Raw genomic sequence first — 20,094 nt, 5'->3', positions numbered from 1 at the left:
CACTTCTGAATACATACTGTTGCATCATGTTCCTGTATCTTCTAACAAGAATGGGTACAATAAAAGCTTTTTCTTTGAAAAGAGTTTTAAGAAATCCTGATTGGAAGCCAAGAAACCATTCTAAGACATATAAATCATCACGGCAGATAAGCCTGAGAGGACCAAACTCATGTAATTAGTTCTGTAATGGGAATGGTATGTTTCCCTCAGCTACATTTAAAAACAGAATGTCAATTAGACTGGTTCCTCATTGCTGTTGCTCTGTCTAATTTATTTCTGTAAAAAACCGGAAAAAATAAAGACTGTACTTACTTTTCATACACAAGTTCATCATCTATGCAGAAATAATGGGTATTTGCAGCTCCACTCTTTGGTGTTTGGCAGAGAATTGCAAAATAAAGGCGATCTGAAATGCAAGAAAATTTAAAGCTTTCATAAACATCATACTTTTCTGCTGAAAGTCTAAAGTATTACCTCTCAACAGAACAACTTTAAGTGGTTTAAAATGAACCACATCTTCTTTGAAGTATTACTGAACTAGATATGATTATTTCTCTGGTGTTAAGCAATAAGGCACACAAAGACTGAGGCTTTTTGCTCAGCAGCATTCCCATGATCTGCAGCTATTTAGTGTTTTTTCCCAAACCAAGTGTTCCCAGGAAAGCTCCCTGTTTTGACGACTTTGCAATATAGCAGGAGCCTGACTTGCACGCACACACACAGCAGAGACCCACCGCCTTTTGGCAACAGACCCCACTGCTGCACTGTGAACACCAACACACACACACGCATCCCCAACTAAGTCACAAATCCCTCAGCATCTCATAGCACCTAGTTAAACTAAACTGCAAAGCGTGCTTGTGTCAAAACGCAAGTACCTCCCACCTTCTCATAAAACAATGATTTTGATGGTAGTGGCATGCAAGTAAAGCCTGCAGGCAACGGACTATAGAGGGATGCAAGGGGGCAAGGAGGCAGTCACCGCCTGGACACATCCCTGTCCGTATGCAATCCCTACCCGGGATGCCCCTTCAAAGCCTCCGTGCACGAAGGCAGGAGGCACCCTGTGCTTGCCCCGGCTTCCTTTGTTAAGCTGAGAGGAATAAAATGCCAGTGGTATGAACACAGATATAAATTATTTTTATGGCCGGGGAGCTGTAGCCCTGGTGAACTTTAAACATTGACTGTGCTGCTGCTGTAAATTGCTGTGCTTGCAGTAATTGGTCAATAAACATTGAGGCCTTGCAGCACCAGAGCAGTATTTTTCTTCCTCTTGCTGAAACAATATAATTATAAAGTACATGGATTAAAATTCAAACCTAAAAGGAAATATTTTATTTTTTGCAAACTAGTTGCCTGAAACAGATACATCACTTAAATATCGAAACAGATCACCTGCATATAAAAGTATTATTTCAAAGCATGGTTTGTGATAAAATGTTATGTCCTTTTCCAGAATGCAGGAAAAGAAAATCACTTTATGCTTCAAAACAAAATCCTCTCTGACTAGCACTTAGAAATTACTTGTATCTTGAAAATACATGGTAAAGTATGCCACGAAAGGAGTCCCCCATGTCTGTATTTCAACATTCACATGCTCAGTGCTCACTTAGGTACAGCAATATCTCAGGTGGTGGAGGCAGACACCACCACCAAAAAGTGTACCTTTGCTAAATGCACATTTCAATAGAACAGCAGCCTGATGTGAATGGTTTGGTTCAACATTTACAGGTCAGGTGCAATCAGTGGGACGTACAGTAACTCTTGAGCAAGTCGGACACCTACTTCCTTACTCTCTCAGCAGAAGTAAGGCATTAAACTTGCTTCTTTAATTTGTAATAGTCACATCTTGCAGGCACAGCAGCTGTAGTACTAGCTGGGAAGTGCGCATTACCTGCTTAGGAACTTCTGTACCTCCCAGCATTTGCCAAAGCATCTCCTGAAAACAAGGCAAAGGATAAAATTTAAGAGTAATGCTGTGCATTTTAAAGAAGTGACTAAACTGGCCCATGAAGGGAAATATGTGTGGAGAAGCAAGTGCACTGATACCCCAACTTGACACAAAATACACTATAGGGAAGACTGCTTCACAGAAAGGCAGTCCTGGGAAAGTGTTTAGGCCAACACTTTGGGGGTGGATGGGGCCCCAGCTTACCACAAATTCCCTGCATCTGCCTCCACCACTGTGTTGCTCTCTGTGCTGTGTCAAGGTGGATTTGTGTGAATAAGAAACTGTAAAGAGTATCCTAGCACAGCAGAAATAGAAAAAAAAAAAAAAAAAAAAAAAGAAAAGAAAAGCTGCTTTGCTGTTTTACCTTCCTCTGCCCTTAGAATCAGAGCTAAAATGGGGGGGGGGGCCTGAGGGCAAAGGAGGAAGCTGAAAGAAGGACTGAGAGGACAGGGTATCTTGGGATTATGTTTAAACTGGCATTTTACACTGGCATTGCTAGATTAAACATGCCACACTACAACCTCAAGCTATAATTTCACACCACTTCTGAACTGATTTAATGGCTAGCTGCCACCAGGTTCCTTACAAGAAAAAGTTATCTTCTGAGTTAGCTCACTAAACCAGCCCACTGGGGGTTAACAGCAGGAATACACAGCCAGAATTTTTCATCTGTCCTTTAGATCCAGTCTGATTATTGACTTAGACTGAGCTCTCCCTTGTACACAAACAACATCCACATCAAAGTCTGGGCAGAAGTCGACTGTCTTAGCAGTCGAGCTGACATGCTACCTCCTTGCACACCAGATTCTTCCCGTAACTTTCAATCATTTTTGAAAATACACAAGCACTACACAAAGAGTAATCTAAAATCCTCGAATACAAAAGGGGATAAAAATGAGAATAAATATGTTTGCACAGGTCAAAGGCCTAAAATAATATACCATTTTGCTCCTAAACAGGATTTGGAGTAACAGAACCACTCACCTCCTCAGTGCTCCTACTTCTACTAAAAACCTTCTGCAGCTTTTGCAAAAATGTCCAACAAAAATCAGAATTGCTATTTTGAGTGAACAGTGTGTATGTGGCCTTTTTAATTGCTGTTGGCATTCAATTCTTGCACTGGTATTCCAGATCACGTTAATTTTTGGTATTCTTAACACACCTGAAAGAAACTCCAGTTCAATGAACTTACAGAACCACCTCACAATAAGAGCAGTGTGTGTCAAATGCCTGTCTCCTCAGAAGCTGTCCATTCCTGTGCACCACTAACAATTGCTTCCTATTATGTAAACAGTGGGCTCCACCTTTGTAATGTTTCCTATAGGGAGATTTTAGCAAAGAGCTACACAGAGGAGTCCTTTCCCACAAGTGTATTTACCTTTTTACTGGCCTACCGGTCCAGCATCAGATAAATGCTGTGTTACTCACCATGTCTGTTTTTACCTGACTTTTTTGCAAACACATTCCCAGTTCTGTTTAGCCAAGGATTAGTGTTGATTTTTTAACAGTAGTAACAGATGCTGAGAAAGGAGAAATCCTTCATTAACGATCTGATTGCAGGATGAAGGCTTACACATAAAATACACCAGAGTACTGATGGGTTGATTTCACTAGGACTCTACAAAGGTTTGGACTGCTAAGAGCAAGGCTTCTGTTTTGTTACTTTTATGCTTCCTTTGCTAGTTTTAGCTTTTTAGTATTTCATTTATATATAGTGTGCTTGAGCTGTTCCAGATTCCTGCAAGTTTCTGATGAACGGTCATCCTAAAAGTATCAGAACAGAGCAGACCTTTCTAATAATCTCTCAGAAGAATGAGACAGTAGGGCTCACTGCCTTAAAGGCTGCATCTGCACTGCAATTAGGAGATATGATTGCAGTATGTCAGATATACTTCAATTACACTTAATTTTGTTAGCCTCACATAACAAAACAGTTAAAATACAGAAATATGGATGTCAATGCATGCAATTCATTTGAGTAAGCATCCCATGTACAGCAAAATGAGCCTGCATACCCCTAACAGAAGACTATGTTACCACAGCTTTGCTACTACTGGTACATGAACTAGTGGGATTCAAGCTAGCAACAAGCATGCATCTGATTGCAGTGTGCATATAGAAGGAAAAGCATTTTGCTTGTTCCTCAGATTTACAGTGTTCTATGGAAATAGTCATATAGAAAACTGAGAGCCACGACTTCAAAATCATGTTAATGTGAACACAGATATAACAAATTAATCTTCCCTTTACTGCTGCACAGGCCTTGGAAAAAGAAATTTCAGTAATTCAAAAGACAAGTAAATACCAAACAGGCACTTTCTGCATGACAAGTCTGCATATGATCAGCAAAGGCTATTTCATAAAAAAAGACATTCTACAGTTCTTTTGTTAAACAAATGCCTTGGATGAGAAATTCAGAAAAGACTGACAGTACAACAAAACCCAATGGTAGTCTGTTTTGAATTACCAAGATTGTTAACTAGAGTTATTTACTATTGTAAGCGGAGTGTATTTCTAAATTCAGAGTTGGTATGTACTATTTTCTTGTGTTTGATCTAAAAACCCCCAAAATACCAGGAAGACACATGTAAAAGCATAAAAGACAAATTCTGTTACAAGATCAAGATGAAATACACAATGTATATTTTTTTTAGTCATACTATCCTTGAAAAGATTGATTCACTCATCACTGCTTCAAATGTAAGTGATGATAAGAGTTGGCAATTAGAACAGCCTGGCATCTGAAACAGAAAATGAAAGCATACTAAAAAGTTAAAGGAACATTTTACTTCACAAAAACCATGAAAAAACAGGGCCATATCACAACTGATCAACAACACTGGGTTACTTTACTCAAGTAAGAGTCCTTACACTTTGCTGCTCTTGTCTCATACACAAGTCTACTTCACATATATTCACGCACTTTCAGTGCTGGATTAGACATTAAAGCCTTAAATTCGTATTTAAAATCTTTACTTTGAGAAAGACTCACAAGTAAGTGAGGTTATATTGATAAAAGAATAAATACAACTTCTGTACTGAGATAGTTGTATAACAAAAACTAATTCAAAGTGCTGGTAAGTCAAAATGTTGGAAAGCTTAATGATACTCAGTCTTTAGCATTCCAAAAATATACAGTTTTCTAAATAATATGCAAAGTTTATAATGACAAACCAGCAATAATGGAAAAACAAAACCCAGTGCAATGGTTTAGGGAAAAAAAACAACACAAAACCAAAAAAAAACCAAAAACCAACTCACCAATTAATGAGCATCCTGAATCGAATGCTATTTCATAAAACCACCAAGTGACAGCATAAGTAAAAAATTCTCAATAAAAGAAAAAAGACATATACAGTACAGCTTAGCTCATCCTTTAAGATGCTAGTTCCTCACTGTAAACAAACTAGATACACATGTAGCAGGAGGAGAAACACATGTCAAGAAATGCCCCACAGTGTTACATCACTTAAATTTTAAGTCCGCGTATAGTATAATACAGAATTAACTACTGAAAAGCGAGACAGAAACACACACCTTCTGGCTGAGGTTTATGTAAAATAATTCCACATCTTCTTTAAAAAGTTATTTACAAAATCAGAGCAATGACAAAGAAAAGCAGCCAGGAAAAGGGAATAAACAGCTTTCAAGCACCTCACAAAGAATTGTTACATTTTCTGTAATTGTATAAATCACTTCTTTCAGAGATCAGAAGATAGGTGAATATGCTTCTAATAAACAGAAGAAACTGCATTCAGTTCCAGCAAATCGAAGTCATACCAGCAAGCCTCACGCATTAGTTGACAATGAGAAAATGGTAAAGTTTACCATGCAGCTTAACAGACCAAAACAAACAAAATTTTTACAAGAACAGCCTTCCTGAACCAGTCTTAATAGTAAACAAAAATATTTAATGATTAAAAATTATTCTGACATACGGCTAATGCATACAATCCATTAGGAAATAAAGAAATGCATAATTACCCTAAGTATTTTGAGCATAAAACCCATGCAAATAATGGATTAGAAATTCTGCTGTTTATGAAAGTAACATCATGCAAGAAAAGATCCATAAATCTTCATAGCTATTCGGGTTTGTTTTCTCCCTCTGTCTTTTAGCAAAGATGAAAATGAAGGTAGCCTGTTCTTAATGAGTTTGGCACTGTTTCTGTAAGCAGATAAGCTAATGCAGATGTCTCAGCCTTTACAGAGACTAAAATATTTACCTGTATGTCCATTTGCAAGAATAAGGCCCTATGCTTTAATTCATCTCCAGCCCAGAACTATAAATTCATTTCTCAGAACTTTAAGAAGGCAGAACTGACAGTTCAAAACTTGAAATAACTTTTAAAACAGCTGAAGAAAAAGATAAGCATCTGAGCTCATTCTTTTAAGGTTTCTGTTTTCAAAAATATGTATGACATACCTGTGTAACAAAAATTTGACTATAACTGTTCTGTTATTAGAAGTCCGTAAACAGTGGTCACTGTGCACATTAAAAAGATCAAGAAAAAAGAAATATTAACAATAGTAATTACTGCATTTTAATCAAGTTTGTTATACTGTGTACTGCTGCACATGGTGAAATGCCACTGAAAAAACACAAGTCAAAGCCTAGGTGCTCTACGATATTACTTAAAGGTGTGAACATCTCTTTGGAGGAGAAGATGCAGTAATTTAAGGGCCCCGTTGATGTCAGATGTGCATTATCAGATACAAGCAACTGCTATGTGAGAACAGTTAGATGGACCAGTTTGCTGGAGACCTGAGCTGGACAGGTCAGCTCTAGGTAGTGCAATTATTTTGATATCAAAAAGTTATCACCTGCCAAATGAGGGCTTTCTACATCTAACCGTAAAACAGTACCATCATCACTTCCTATATAAATGGTTGCAGTTACAGAAAAATACACATAAGGAGTTACTGTTGCATTAGAATTCTGCATGTAAGTACACTATTATGTTTCTCTGTGTAGATTAGGCCTAAAATACTGTATTTGAGGCTGGAGTATTTAGGGTTTTATTCCCTGACAGTATTAGAGCTTTTTAAAAAAGAGGAATCTGGTATGCTTTGGGAATTTACATTCTTCCGACATCTGTATACCAAATTTCCGAAACAAAATCTTACAGTTTCCTAAACATAACATCATGTAGGAGACACACCAGATAATTTAAGGAACCCTGTTTCTTGGCACAGGTAAGACCGGTGCCTTTTGTCCACGTCTGCCCTTTGCATTTTTGCTTGCTCCATCTATGGACTATTTCCCACATCCTCCACAGAGAATTAGTTAAGTGAGGTTTATTTCTTGTTTTTAGGAGATGTTGTAAATAATACCACTCTCAAATTCTAACACAGGACATTTTTTTTTTCTTTTAGGCAAACTGAACTCAAGCGTGTCTTTTAGCCGGGGAACTCAAACCTAAATCCAGAATTATTCTGGCCGTGATCCAATCTGCTTCTCCACCAAGGCCAAAACAAAGCACAGCCCGAAGCCTGGGCCATGGGAAGGACGGGGGACACGGAGCAATCCAGCCCGCAGAAGCCCTGGGCACTCGAGTGTCAAGAGGAGGTGCAAAGCTTGTCCGCTATTTTACCCGTCAGTCAGCAAGCGCAACGTTCGGAGAAATGTTATATTCGGACCCAATACCGAGATAAATACGCTACTCCACCTCCCCCCCGCCCATGTTTTACTGGTTCAAATGTGTTTTCCCTTTACTCTTTTACAAGCTGAAAGAGACAGCACAAGGCAACTGCTCGGCACAGCCAGGGTTAATAAAAACCCACGGTATTTATTCTTCTGGAAGCACGGCCGGACTCGAGATGCATTTTTAAAGCACACTTCGCTGCGCGGAACGCCGGAGAGACGCAAGAACCGACCCACTGCCCAGATGGCAGCGCCGGCCGCCGCCGCCCAAGCGCCGCGGGTCCCGGCGGGGCTGCGGCGACCCGGCGCTGAGGGAAAGTTTCCCTCCCCGCGGCCGCACCTCCCGCCCGGGGGCCGGCGCGGCGCCCACCGCCAGGAGGGCGGGACGCGGACGGGGACGGAACGCGACGCCAAGGGACGGGACGGGACGGGACGGGACACCCCGCGCGCCAGCGACCCCACCTCGTCCCCGAGCTGCGCCTCAACCCCCCCGCCCGCCCCCACCCCCCTGGCACGCCCCCCTCACCGGCGATCCTCAGGCAGGTCTCCGACCCAGCGGGGGGCGGCTGCCGCCGCTCCGCCTCGCCCCCCGCCGTCCGCGACGCCGCGCCCCGAGTTCTCTTCAGAGCCGGCGGCGCCGGGGCAGCGGCGCGGCGCCGGGCCTCGGCCCAGCTCTTCCGCTTCATGGCGGAGGCGGCCGCGCCGCTACGGTGGGTGCGAAGCGGGCCGCCTCATCCCCGCCGCGCCGCTCCCCGCGGGGCCCGGGCCGCCGGAGGGGAGGGAGCCCGCGACGACGGCGGCGGCGGCTGACGCGTCTCCCCGGACACCGCCCCCTCCCACCGCCCCATGCACCTACGGTCCCCCACGCCCCGCGCCGACGGCGGCTCCGGCACCCCCCGCCCCCCCGCGCCGCCTCCGATTGGGTCAGCGCCGTGTGGCGTCACCACACGGCGGAGCGGTGGGGACGGTGATGTCATAGTGGCCGCTGTAACAGGTGGACGGGGGCCGCGCGGGGCCCGCGGCACCTGGCCCCTGCCCGCCGCCGGGGGCTGCCGGGGGGGCGCCGGGCCTCAGGCGGGGGGGCGGCGCCGGCACGCGGCGTCTAGGGGTGCGGCGCCCCGGCGGCCGGGCGCGCCGGCAGCGTTGCCGTGAAGCCGCAGCCTTCGGACATGAGCGGTTTCGGTTACTGAGTGTCTTGAGGCGTCGCAGTCTTCCAGGTGCCTCTCGCGACACGTACCGGAAGAGGGTCCCACGGGGAGGTGGCACTGCGCGAGGCCAGCTGGAACGTGTCCAGCGCACTGAGCCGCCCTTGCTCGGAACTTAACATGGATTCGTCTGGAAAGTTACGATCACTGGGCGTGAGCCTGCCACTCGAACTCGGTGATACTGCAAAACACACCGTTATTATAAGCAGGCACTGAAAAAATCAAGCTAGTAATTAACTTCCCGAAACCCCTCATCTCTTAACTGGCTGTGACAAAAGCCCTCTCATAAGTGTTCACCCGTCTGCTCAGTATGAGGTCACTGCTTATCTCCTGTCTTCCGCTGTGTAACTTTTTAAAAAACAGTTTTTCTAAATAACACCAGAGACCTAACTGCTGACCCTTGGGAAACGGTTTCTGCCATGGATGAGTGTGGCCATCATTCCAGTCCATGACGCACGTGGGAATGGTGGTGTGCTCGCAGGGCGCCAGAGGGCTCGGTGGGGCTGTGGCCGGGTGCGGAACGCAGGGCTGGTGCCCTGTTCGGATTGCTGCTCCACTGCACTCTCCTCTGTCGTCTTCCCTCATTTTGTTTGCCCTCACTTTGAGAATCTTTCTGAACATGGGATTTTGCTGGGGTAACACAGAGGCCGTGTTGTGGCTCCTGTCAGTATTGAAATGGTAGAGAGTAGATGACTTCGGCCTACAGAGCCATCAAACTACAACTTAATTAGTTCCAATCCCCGTTAAGAGTTTGCAGTTCTTCTAGCTATAGTTAGTTTCATTTAATGTAGAACTGGCAATAGAACTATTCCCACTGTATATTATTTGAATTCTTCTGAAAGCCACACATGCAGAAAAACAGCTAGCCAAACAATTCCTTTAAACTCAAAAGAACCAAGAACATGAAAATGAAATGATTGCAAAATAGATGAGGAACTAGAGTGGGTGTACGTGGCAGTAACGATCAGATGAATGAAGCTGAGTGGAAGCGCTGCTAATAAACATTTATCATTCTTGCTCTTTGAAATTAAGTTTTCTGCTTTTCTTGTCTTTGTTTTACAAACACAAGACCAGTTTTCTACCTTGCTTTCTGCTGTGGAGGCAGCTGCGTTCCAGAGTTTCCAGCATACACAGAAATCATTGGTGAGCTGGGGAGCCCTGGAGGGAGGGGGGCAGCTCCTTCTTTATGAATGTAGGGGTAGGGGTTAATGGGAAAGGGACTTTACCCCACTGTAACCCTCAGCTGCCATTGCCGGTCCCTTATGCCAAGTTCTGAGGAAGCCTTTGGCCAGCCCTGAAATTACACGGGTTCAGAGTCTGCACGTGACTACCTTTAGTCCTGTGCCGAGTGCTGTGGAGTCAAAGCAGGGAACTGAACAGTGTTTTTACGTTAATAATATCCTTCTTCTAAATACACTGTTATCAAAATGGGTATGTAATTAATAAGGTGCTAAGGCATAGTACCTCTAATGGAATTACACTGCTTAGTATCATTATGTTTCTTAAGCAACCCTTTTATTTTTCGTTATGGAACACTGCATTTAATTTCACATGCTCTAAATAGTGTAGAGCTCTCTGCAGCTTGCTCTGGGCCTGCCTGGTGACCTCAACGGATGCAGGGACAAAAGTCTTCACAGAATACTGTTTTACAATTGCATTAGTGTTAAAGCTTAGAAGGGGAGAGAATTTGCAGGTGACATCTGTATTAACTGTAGCATTTTACAGTGAAGGCCAAAGATCAGATACTGCAGAGAAGGATATGCTCCTCTGCAGGTCTCAGACAATCTTATTTTAAAATTGCTTAAAAGTAGTGACTCATGGATGAAGGAGGGCACATCTACTTTAATGAAAGCAATAGATTCTGAACATAAACATTTCTAGAAAAATGGGTAATATATCTAACAGAACTGCAAACCAAACTGTTGTCTTTAGCTCAGTTGTCTCAGACAGAAATAACCAAGGACATTTTTTCAGAGACCTCTTGCTCTGAGAGAAAGTACATACATACAAGGGAGAATATTCTGCTGCAAGTCTTCGTAGGAAAACAAGTAATTGACTACAGTCTACTCCAAAACTGACAGTCTGATCAGAAATATGTTTAGACATCTCTCCCTCATCTTACAGACCCACCTTTTTGTATGACACAGAAAAACTGCAGACAACAGATGATGTATTTAAAGTATTTATTTAAAACTATAAAATGCATTTCATAATGTCTGCGACAGATGCAAAAGTAGGCATAAGCTGAAGTCCCAGTATTCAAAACTGATTTTTCAAGGTTTATTTTAATACAAGACCATCTATCACACAGTGCTAGAAGTTTTGAAACATTGCTGGCAAGTATTGGATTGAAAGCCTGTGTGATCCGCTGAAAGCAAGAATCCCAAGTTCTTCCTGAGCAAAACCAGATTTTTTAGTTTGGTGCATCTTGAACAAAGATTTTTAAAATACATGAGCAAAATTATTTGATGAGGAAATAATAAGATACAGGATTTTTTGCAATAAGCCTCAGCTGTGTTTTAGTTTTTGTTACCCTATACGCAACAGAAATACCACTTTGTGTCCATCTTCACTGCCAGCTAATTTGTTCTGTGCTCTCATTTTTTAGACAAAGGTTTCAGATGTCATGTAAAGACACAATGGTACCAACGCTTGTGGGAATTGTTCTTGAGGAGCACAAATTAAAAAATTTGTATCTTGTGTCAGTGTCATATGTCAATAATCTGGGGCTTGTTTGTGAAATTTACTGGTTTAACGCCTGCCAGCTGCAAAACTGTATTAATGGGAACATGATCCAGCCTGTTTTTATCAAGATGAAAAAAATGAACTTCATTGCCTGGAATGGAATGAGAATAAGATTATGTGAAGAGTGGAATAAAATATTTATTTATTCAAAGACATAACTGAATCAAAGAAGCATTCTGATTTCCTACTAGTTGTTATACAAATGTGTACTAGCTCTATAGATTGCACAATATACTGTATTTTAAACAACAACAATTTTTGTTTTGATTGTTATAGAAGGAACACTGAAGCATCTAACTGAACTAAATCTGCTGTAGTATGATGTTTCCTAATGATTTGATGACTTTGTCATGTTGCAGCCCCACTTTCATGCATTATTCCTCTACTGAAATTACATTAAATACCTCAAATCAAATGTGAAAGCAGAATGTAGGTAAACACCACAATGTCAAAAACCCCCTCCATGCTCTGAAGCAGCTGTTGCATCAGCACTCCTATGAGCTTGCAGGACTGTGATCAGCTTTCTGCCACCTCTGTGGGAGGTGGGACTGCACTATGACACTTTAACTGGTTCCTTCAGCCAGCAAAATCACAGTTCAACACAATACAATACTGTCTCCTTGGGGTCCACAGGGACAGCGGCCAAGACAGTAGCGCTAAAGCGAACAGCTGAAGAAGAAGACCGTTAATGTTCATGCAAAACAAAGAAGCTCACCTGGGCCTAAAACCAAAGCTCCTCCCTGCTGAGCAGGGTCTCCTTGAAAATCAAAAGCTGGGCCAGTCATTGCTCTCCACACACTCCTAATGCTTCCCAGGAGTGTGTTTGATTTTACGTGAGGGCTCCGCACTAAACGAAACAGCAAAACTCTTGTTATCTAGAAATACAGACGTATATAAGGAGAACAACAAAACTGAACAACTGCTCATGAATAGTTCAGAGTTTCCTGATTACCACTGTTTTGACAAAATACAGCCCACAACAGACCGTCTGGTGGGCAAGTCCCTTGGTATTTCATTGTGATTATACTATTTTATCAGAGCATTGTTGGTTTTCAATGTGTAAGTCCAAACAAGGTGAGAAAACTGTTCTTACCTGATATGTTACTACCTTCACCTCTTTTCATGCCAAGTGTTTTATAAATTTCCCTTTGTGGATCTACATACATTTCATGTGTATACCCAGTTAAACTGCAAAAGGGCTGCAAAATATATGCATACAAAAAAGTAGTATTTTTAAGGTTAAGACAGTAATTAGTCATTAATGTACTGACAGTGGAAAACCAGTGACACATACCCCCTCCCCAATTTGGAAACCTGTGGATCTGTCATGTAAGTAAACTAAAGGCCAAAAATCTTTAGCCACAAAGCTTTTAGCTACCAGTGAAATCAAGAAAAGATGCTTCCTTAGTAAGCCCCAGTGGTTTTTAAACTGAAAGTTTATTTGCTTCATTCATGTACTACCATTAGAATTGCTTCAGGAAAAAGAATTCTGTCCTCTTTCTCTGTGGTTGCAAATGACCCTCTTTTCACTCAGCTCTAAATCCCTCAGTGCAGACCATTAAGACACAATAGAGCATACAATATATTTAATGCCTACTTTATTTACCTTGATGTGATGGTAAGATGACTGTCCAATAACTATAAGCCTCACATTTGCTTCCTAGAACAGAACACGGTATTGAAACTGTAAGGAGGAACTCTGTGTTTCTGCAAGGCTGCAAAGAATTGCAGACTGCTATCCTGAGTTAATGATCACAGTGCGCTCAGTTAAATTTATTTGAAATCAACATCATTTACACATTTGGAGCCTGCAGCTTTGTCTACCAATGACAGTTAGCTGCTACATTAATTTATTAAATGAAAAATTATTTTTAAAGACAACTTTTAAATAACAGATGTGTAAACTTCAAGTTTTCTGTAGCATTAGTAGCCATCTTTTCAATTGATTGCAACCTGCTATTATTTTGGAAATTCAAAATTTCCACTCAGTTGCACCTGCATCTAAAGCAGCAGCATGCAACACATACATCTGTGATTTACATATAGATGCTCATTAATAAATGTAACTTGAATCTGCCTGTACTGCTTACTTGCAGGTGCAACATTAGGCCTGAGTCTAAAACAGAGGCCAACACTTAAGTTGATTTAGATGCCAGTAGAACAGTTAATAAAATGCAAAGTTGTTTTAATATTAGGGTGTAACACCTGCCTTTCCCATATAGAATCATTTTACTTGATATTAAAAGATGCCCTCCTAAACATGGAATTCTCACACCAAGAAAAGCATGACAGTTTTGATTCCCTGTATACATTTGAACAGCCAAATTAAGAAATGTCATTCTGAGTAACGCTGAGAGAGAAGTTTTGAAAAATCTGTCCTGAGAAGGGGAGCTGCCAAAGAAATTCCCCCTTTTCATCCCCAAGTCCCTAAGTAGTTCCATCTAAGGCTTGCTGTCAGCAAGGAGCTGTGTCTGTCATCAGCTGTGCTGCTGTTGGGAATAAAGTATTACAGAATTTCAATCAGCAGCCTAGAAGAGCCAGATTGACCTTCCACATTTAGCAGGGGATCACTGTCTTTCTCTGGTATCTCCTAACACCCAATACCCATCCATAGCAACCCCTGCCCACTACATTTCTCCTTTCTGTCACTATGCCACTCCTGTTTGTGCAGCTGCCTAGAGAACAGGTCACACAACTGATGCAGCTGACAAATAGCCATAGAAAAAGAGACTATTTAATCGAGATCAATTTTCTGATCTTGTTCCACGCACAACCATCTGTCAGTGGTACCAGCACAACGGAAAGGGCAGTAGTTAGTGGTCAGGAAAAGACAGCTGCCCAGGGCACTACTAATACCAAAAGAACTGCCTGTCAGATGTTGTCCATTCAGAACACAGCAGAAAAACCTGCATCAAACTAACAGGGAAGGGAGAAATAAGGCTGCTGCAATGGAGCATGTAATGCAATAAATCCTCTCCTGTGTCTCCAGGCAGATGCATTATGGCTATTGTAGCAAACAATGCAAACTTTCTTCTGAGCCTTTTTTAATTCCTAGAAGGTTCAAGCCTCATGCAAGCCTGTGGCAGGACGTAAGAAACCTGCTCAACTACATCAAGCCTATGTACGTATTAAGGGCAGAGTACTTACTTGTAAAAACGCCTTGGGGACCTTTGCCAGGTCTTCTACATACTCCTTACAGGTGTAACATAAAAAATTCTGCAACATAACCAGTTGTATGTGTCAGAAACAGACAACATCACATAGCAATAGAAGGATCAGATTCTGATTTTGGGCACAAACCATGTCGGAGTTGATCAGGAACGGGACACAGGAATGATTGAAGTTCTTTGCAGTCACCAAAGTCGGATTAGGATCCTGGTTTAATCCCAGACTGAACAAGGCCACTGGCCTAGGGGCCTTGCCAGTATTTCTATAACTGGGTGTTTTAGAAATGCGAGAGCTGGCTCACTGCCCGGGATATCAGGGGACACAGTACTTGTTTCACTAAACACATGGCTGAAGAATTATTTCCTTTCAGGTGAATACCGTGTCGTTTTACCTGCCAAAGAAAGGGGCGGCGGGGTGGCGGTGGCGTTTTACGACTAATGTGCTTCGTATTTTCCTCCTGCCGCAGCGCAGCCTGTGCCAGCTCCCCGCTCCCCGCCGCTTGCGCAGCCGCGCTGGGCCCCGCAGGGCTCCCCCCGCGGCCCGCAGGCCGGCGAGCCAACCCTCCCGGGCAGCCGCCCCTCCTCACCCGCACGAACACCACGATCGCTTTTTGCTCCCCGTACAGGGCCTCGAAGGGGACGCTCCTCCCGTCCGCGTCCACCACCAGGCAGCGGGCGGCCTCCCGCAGCTCCACCGCCTCCTGCCGCTGCCCGCGGCCCCACGCGCGGCCGACCTGCTGCGTGACCGGCGGCGCCGCCTGCCCGGCCATGGCCCGCCGCGGCCCGCCGCTCCGCAGGCCTGCCCCGCGCAGGAGCAGGGAGTAAGGCGGGGCCGCAGGGGAGAGCGCGGCGGCTCTGTGGGTGACGGGCGCGCCGGGCGGGCTGGGAGGGCCCGGCCCGGGAGGGCAGCCAGGCTCGGCGGCGCCTGCGGCCCGGCCGGCGGGCGGTTGGTGCGTCTCGGGCCTGGGGTGAGAAGAGCGAGAAAGCTGCTGCCAAAGCCGCTGGGCGGCGGCGGCCGGAAGGCAGTTTTGTGCCTGGAAGACATAACAAAATCAAACCGGGCTTCCCGGCAGCGGTGTGCGAACAGCAGCGGCGACCTGGTCACGCAGCCTGCCGGTCAGGGGTGGCCTGGCGGGGTGCCGAGGCCTTTCAGAGGTCTGTGAGCGAGCCGCGGAGCTCTGTTGTGGAGGAGTTGTCACACTGCTGCATCAGAAGAAACCAGGCCCCGTTCCCATGCTGCGGTAAAAGCAGAAGGTCACGGACCTGGGCGGGTGAAGGCGCAGGGTGCTGAGCAGCACCCGTGCCAGAACCGAGAGCACAGAGGAGCGTGAAACGAAGGTGGCTGGGCAGCTGAAGAGTACCGTGGTCTCCGGGACTGTTGTGTTAGCTGACAGCTTTGAAGGAGGAGAGCACTTCCCTTAGCTAAGTGGGCAGAGAAGAATTGTTGGCAGGAGTAGGACTGGAGGATCTTCAGGAATTACTGGCCTTCATGAAGCTCTCCGGTGTTAGTTCCAGAGTGCCTCCAGGCAAACTGTCCCAGTGTCTATAGTGTCGATGTTATTCAAACTTGTATCGGCTGTACTTGGTGTGAAGCCCATTGCTTTTATATGACTAGGAAACCCGTTACATGATAGAACAGGTTAATTCCCTTACTGCAGTGACTTTTCAGCCGTACACAGACAATTGCTAAATTGCCCTCAATCTGCTGTTTCCTAGACTAAATAATTTAAAAAAAAAAAAAAAAATTTCTTCTCATCAGTCATGTTTTCTACAGTTTCTGGAATACAGATTTTGTAGTTTCCTCTGGAATTTCTAGATGGTTTCTGTCATTCCTCAGGTTCAGTGCCTAGAACTAGACACAGTATTTTAGCTAAGTGTTAAATTTTCTTCATGTCTTGGGTCTGTACATCCCCTTAGACATGCTGGTATTGTGGCTGTGTTTTTTGCAATGGCACATTTTTATTGAATCCTGTTCAGCCTGAGAGCCACTATCACTTCCAGCTGTTGTGTGCCAGACCTTCCATAGAAGGGAGTGCATTACCAGCATTTCTCTTGCATTAGTCAGTGAAAGAAATTCTCTCTAGTGTCACAATGTCAGAAAAGTCAAATGAGCTCCGTATAAGACATCTACACAGGATGATAAAGCATAGTGGGACCTCCAGCTGGGATACCTCCCAACTCTGTTTTGTAACTCTTGCCAAAGAGAGCTTCAGGGCATGTAAGGTGATTTGTGCCATGTTAACAGAAATGACGGGTCAGCTCTGCATTATTAGTAACAACCTGAGGGAAAGTAATCCCTGACTGATAGCTTTTTACAAGTTTCCAGCACATACACACACAGGTGAAACTATCCACTATCCAGCCACTAGTATAGTCCTGTTGTTTCAGAAATGAAAGTTTATTTCACCATGTGGATCCGGCTTGTGGCCTTGCCAGGTTAACTGTGAACATAATAATACTACTACTTTGCTGAGCTAGCAAATCAGTGTTTGAACATCAGCAAAGCATTTTTTGTGTATTTGCCTATGTCTGTGTACTTCAAGGGCTAATCTTTCAGTCAAGCATGTACTCACAATGACTTTGATTTAAAAGGCAATGAGCTCAAAGCAGTAAAGAATTTCTGAAAATTGTGAAACTTACATTCTGCTAGGTGCAGTTGGACTTGCTGATCTTAAAGGTCTTTTCCGACAGAAGTGATTTTATGATTCTGTAAGAATTTGGGCAGTATTTACTCCCCGTTGTTACTGTCATCAGCCTTTTTTGTTCACTTAACATTTACCTATATATTATGCTGTCAGATTGCTTTAACTAGCGGTGGATGAACCAAACATGGGCTGTGCAGCACTGCTCTGTGGCCCCACAGCAGCACTGATGGGAATCATAGAATCATACCTTGACTACTGCAGAATGTAGCAAAGCAGGGACAACTGACCACATCCGATATGCCTTGCTTTTTGTCAAGAGGCTGAAGTGGGCAGGCTGAGTGTGTAAATTTGCTATGTTGGGGCCACAGCAAAACTCTGGGTAGTGTTGGGCAGGGCTCAGGAGCACAGCTTTGTTATCAGTATAGCTTGGACCACAGCCCTTGCCATTGCAGCTGGAAATTACAGCCTGCAGATGACGTGGTTGTACTACTAAAGGGTACAACTACCTCTGATTGGGAGTACAGAAAGGTATGAGCCTGTTGATGAAAAAGAGTTGGGCAGCATGGTGTTACAGACTCGAAGGACACTGTCCCAGCCCAGTCTGTGCATAGCTGACCTTGTGCCCAGAATGCTCATTCTCACTTAATTTGAAATGAAATGCCTGAGGAGTCCAGCCTGTCTGCAAGAACTGGTAAACATCCCTACTAAGCCAATCAAGACTGCCTGCAGACCTCACTCCTTTATGCTATTTGGCCTCCTTAAACTAGCTGAAAAGCATATCCTTAACACTAGGTTTCAGCTATATACAATTGAGGAATAGCGACTTCTGAGGATATTCACCAAAGCATTCTCTACAGCCCCTCAAAAGTGTGGTTCTAATATTTTATGCAGATTCTTAAGTGTTGCTAGAATAGAAATATATATCACTGTCATCCCCAGTTTTATGAAGAAAGAACAGAGGTGAAGGCAGTTGAACACTGACATGTTCTCTGAAAGAGGAAACACTCAAAATTACGAGTCACTTTTTAAAGCTGAAGCTTAAAGGCTTTAATTTATGTATGCGTAACAAAAATACAGATGTAAGTTCCACTGACTTGGGTAGGAAGAAAGACTCCGTATCTGCCAATACACTGGGCAGTACTGACTGTCTTAAGATTGCAGGCTACTAAACTCACATAATTCTTCAATATGAGCTGTGATTAGGGAAACTTCCCCTTCTACTCTTTTCTTTATAGCTCTTAAATACAGAAATGTTGGTAACTTAAAAACGCAGTCATCAGAATGATGTCTTTCACAGTGTCCTAAGGAGAATCAATTAGTACATTGGCATTATTAATCATGATGTAACATTAAAGATGCAAGTGTCTTGCAGTGCAATTTACAGTTGTAAAGAGAAATTTATCTAATACTTAATTAACCAAGGGTTGGGTTAATTTGTGCTGTGGGTAGGTGTCATGGTTGAACCCTGGCCGGCAACCAAGCCTCATGCAGCTGCTCACTCACTCTCCCTCACCTAGAGGGATGGGGAGGAGAATCGGAAAGGAATGTAAAACTCAAGGGTTGAGATAACAACAATTTAATAGGTAAAGCAAAAGCCGTGCACACAAGCAAAGCAGAACAAGGAATTCATTCACCACTTCCCATGGGCAGGCAGGTGTTCAGTCATCTCCAGGAAAGCTGGGCTCCATCACATGTGAAGTTTACTTAGGAAGACAAATGACATAATGCCAGATGTCCCCCCCCCCCCCTTCCTTCCTCTTCCCCCAGCTTATATATTCAGCATGATGTTCAGTGGTGTGGAAGATCCCTTTGGCTAGTTCAGGTCACCTGTCCTGGCTGTGTCCCCTCCCAGTTTCCTGTGCCCCACCAGCCCTCTCGCTGGCAGGGCCGAAGAAACTGAAAAGCCCCTGACTTAGTGTAAACGTTACCCAGCAACAACTAAAAACATCAGTGTGATGTCAACATTGTTCTCACACTAAATCCAAAGCACAGCACTGCACCAGCTACTGAGAAGAAAATCAACTCTGTCCCAGCTGAAACCAGGACAGTATCCATCCCTTATTCCATACCATTTACATCATGCCACACTTTCCAATACAACCTCATTAACCACTCACCTTTCCCGTCCTTTGATATAATACACAGGTATCATCCTCCTGGTCTATGGACCACCCCCATAAAAATGTTAATAAAATGTCCACAAATGTCCACAGAATGTCTGTTGAGTTCATTTAGTCCATGAACACGATTTCTTCTGGTGGTCACTCAGGAGAGGAGAGGTTGTGTGTTGTACGGGGTGATTGGTCACCAAAGCCAGCTCAGGTCAGGTCACTGCTGCACTTGCACTGCTTCTTGTAAGGCTTGTCCTCCAATGGTTCAGGTGGTTCCTGCTGCAGTCATTCCTATAACATGCAAATCAAATAATGAGTTACAACAATTCAAAGGTATTTCCATTACAGTCTTCACCTGGTCCCTTGGGAACAGCCCATGGGGTTTGACATTGCAATGAACTCCTCCCCTTGCTCCTTCTAAGGCTTAGAGCCATGCCGTGGAATGCAGGTGCTCAGTGGGCCACTTCTGGTAAGCCCACTTTGGACTTCCCCACAGACTGCAGTCCCTTAGGGTTGTACCTGCTGCAAGTGGAGCCTCAGCTATGACCCACAGTCTCTCCAGGGGTATCCCTGCTGCAGCACAGACTCATCCACAGCCACAGTCACTTCGAGGTGCATCTGTTCCA

General features: G+C 44.0%; 2 protein-coding genes across 16 annotated transcripts in view; both read right to left on the bottom strand.

Annotated features, from left to right (window-relative positions):
• Nucleotides 1-8,443, bottom strand: part of CDC14B (cell division cycle 14B) — a 46,075-nt gene extending 37,632 nt beyond the window's left edge. For 14 of the 15 annotated variants that reach the window (XR_005825511.1, XR_005825513.1, XR_005825510.1 and 11 more), the window contains exons 1-2: nucleotides 8,122-8,443; nucleotides 313-406 (exon numbers count right to left, since the gene is read on the bottom strand). Coding sequence is in view for 9 of the 15 variants with exons in the window: in XM_040579123.1 (XP_040435057.1) it covers nucleotides 313-406; nucleotides 8,122-8,281 (254 nt within the window). In the remaining 6 variants the exon portion in view is untranslated. Of the gene's footprint in view, nucleotides 1-312; nucleotides 407-1,894; nucleotides 2,251-8,121 lie in introns of those variants that run through there. The other variant, XM_040579133.1, reaches the window with a different exon arrangement.
• A 2,526-nt stretch (nucleotides 8,444-10,969) lies between these two features.
• Nucleotides 10,970-15,497, bottom strand: PRXL2C (peroxiredoxin like 2C). The gene is made up of 6 exons (XM_040580530.1): nucleotides 15,300-15,497; nucleotides 14,693-14,761; nucleotides 13,152-13,205; nucleotides 12,639-12,744; nucleotides 12,261-12,392; nucleotides 10,970-11,636 (listed from the first exon to the last, which is right to left on the bottom strand). The coding sequence occupies exons 1-6, from the start codon at nucleotides 15,480-15,482 to the stop codon at nucleotides 11,509-11,511; spliced, it is 672 nt and encodes a 223-aa protein (XP_040436464.1). The 5' UTR covers nucleotides 15,483-15,497; the 3' UTR covers nucleotides 10,970-11,508.
• Nucleotides 15,498-20,094: the final 4,597 nt, after the last annotated feature.

Source organism: Falco naumanni, chromosome Z, assembly GCF_017639655.2.
Source record: "Falco naumanni isolate bFalNau1 chromosome Z, bFalNau1.pat, whole genome shotgun sequence".
Lineage (NCBI taxonomy): Eukaryota > Metazoa > Chordata > Aves > Falconiformes > Falconidae > Falco > Falco naumanni.
The sequence above is the reverse complement of the archived record's forward strand: the minus strand, read 5'-3'. Positions and strand labels throughout refer to the sequence as shown.

Coding starts and splice junctions, on each gene's coding strand:
- PRXL2C (XM_040580530.1), bottom strand. CDS start 15,482: ATGGCCGGGCAGGCGGCGCCGCCGGTCACGCAGCAGGTCGGCCGCGCG. Junction 13,206..14,692: donor TCCCCAAGGCGTTTTTACAA/GTAAGTACTCTG, acceptor GTTCTGTTCTAG/GAAGCAAATGTGAGGCTTAT. Junction 12,393..12,638: donor TGAAGGTAGTAACATATCAG/GTAAGAACAGTT, acceptor TGTTTCGTTTAG/TGCGGAGCCCTCACGTAAAA.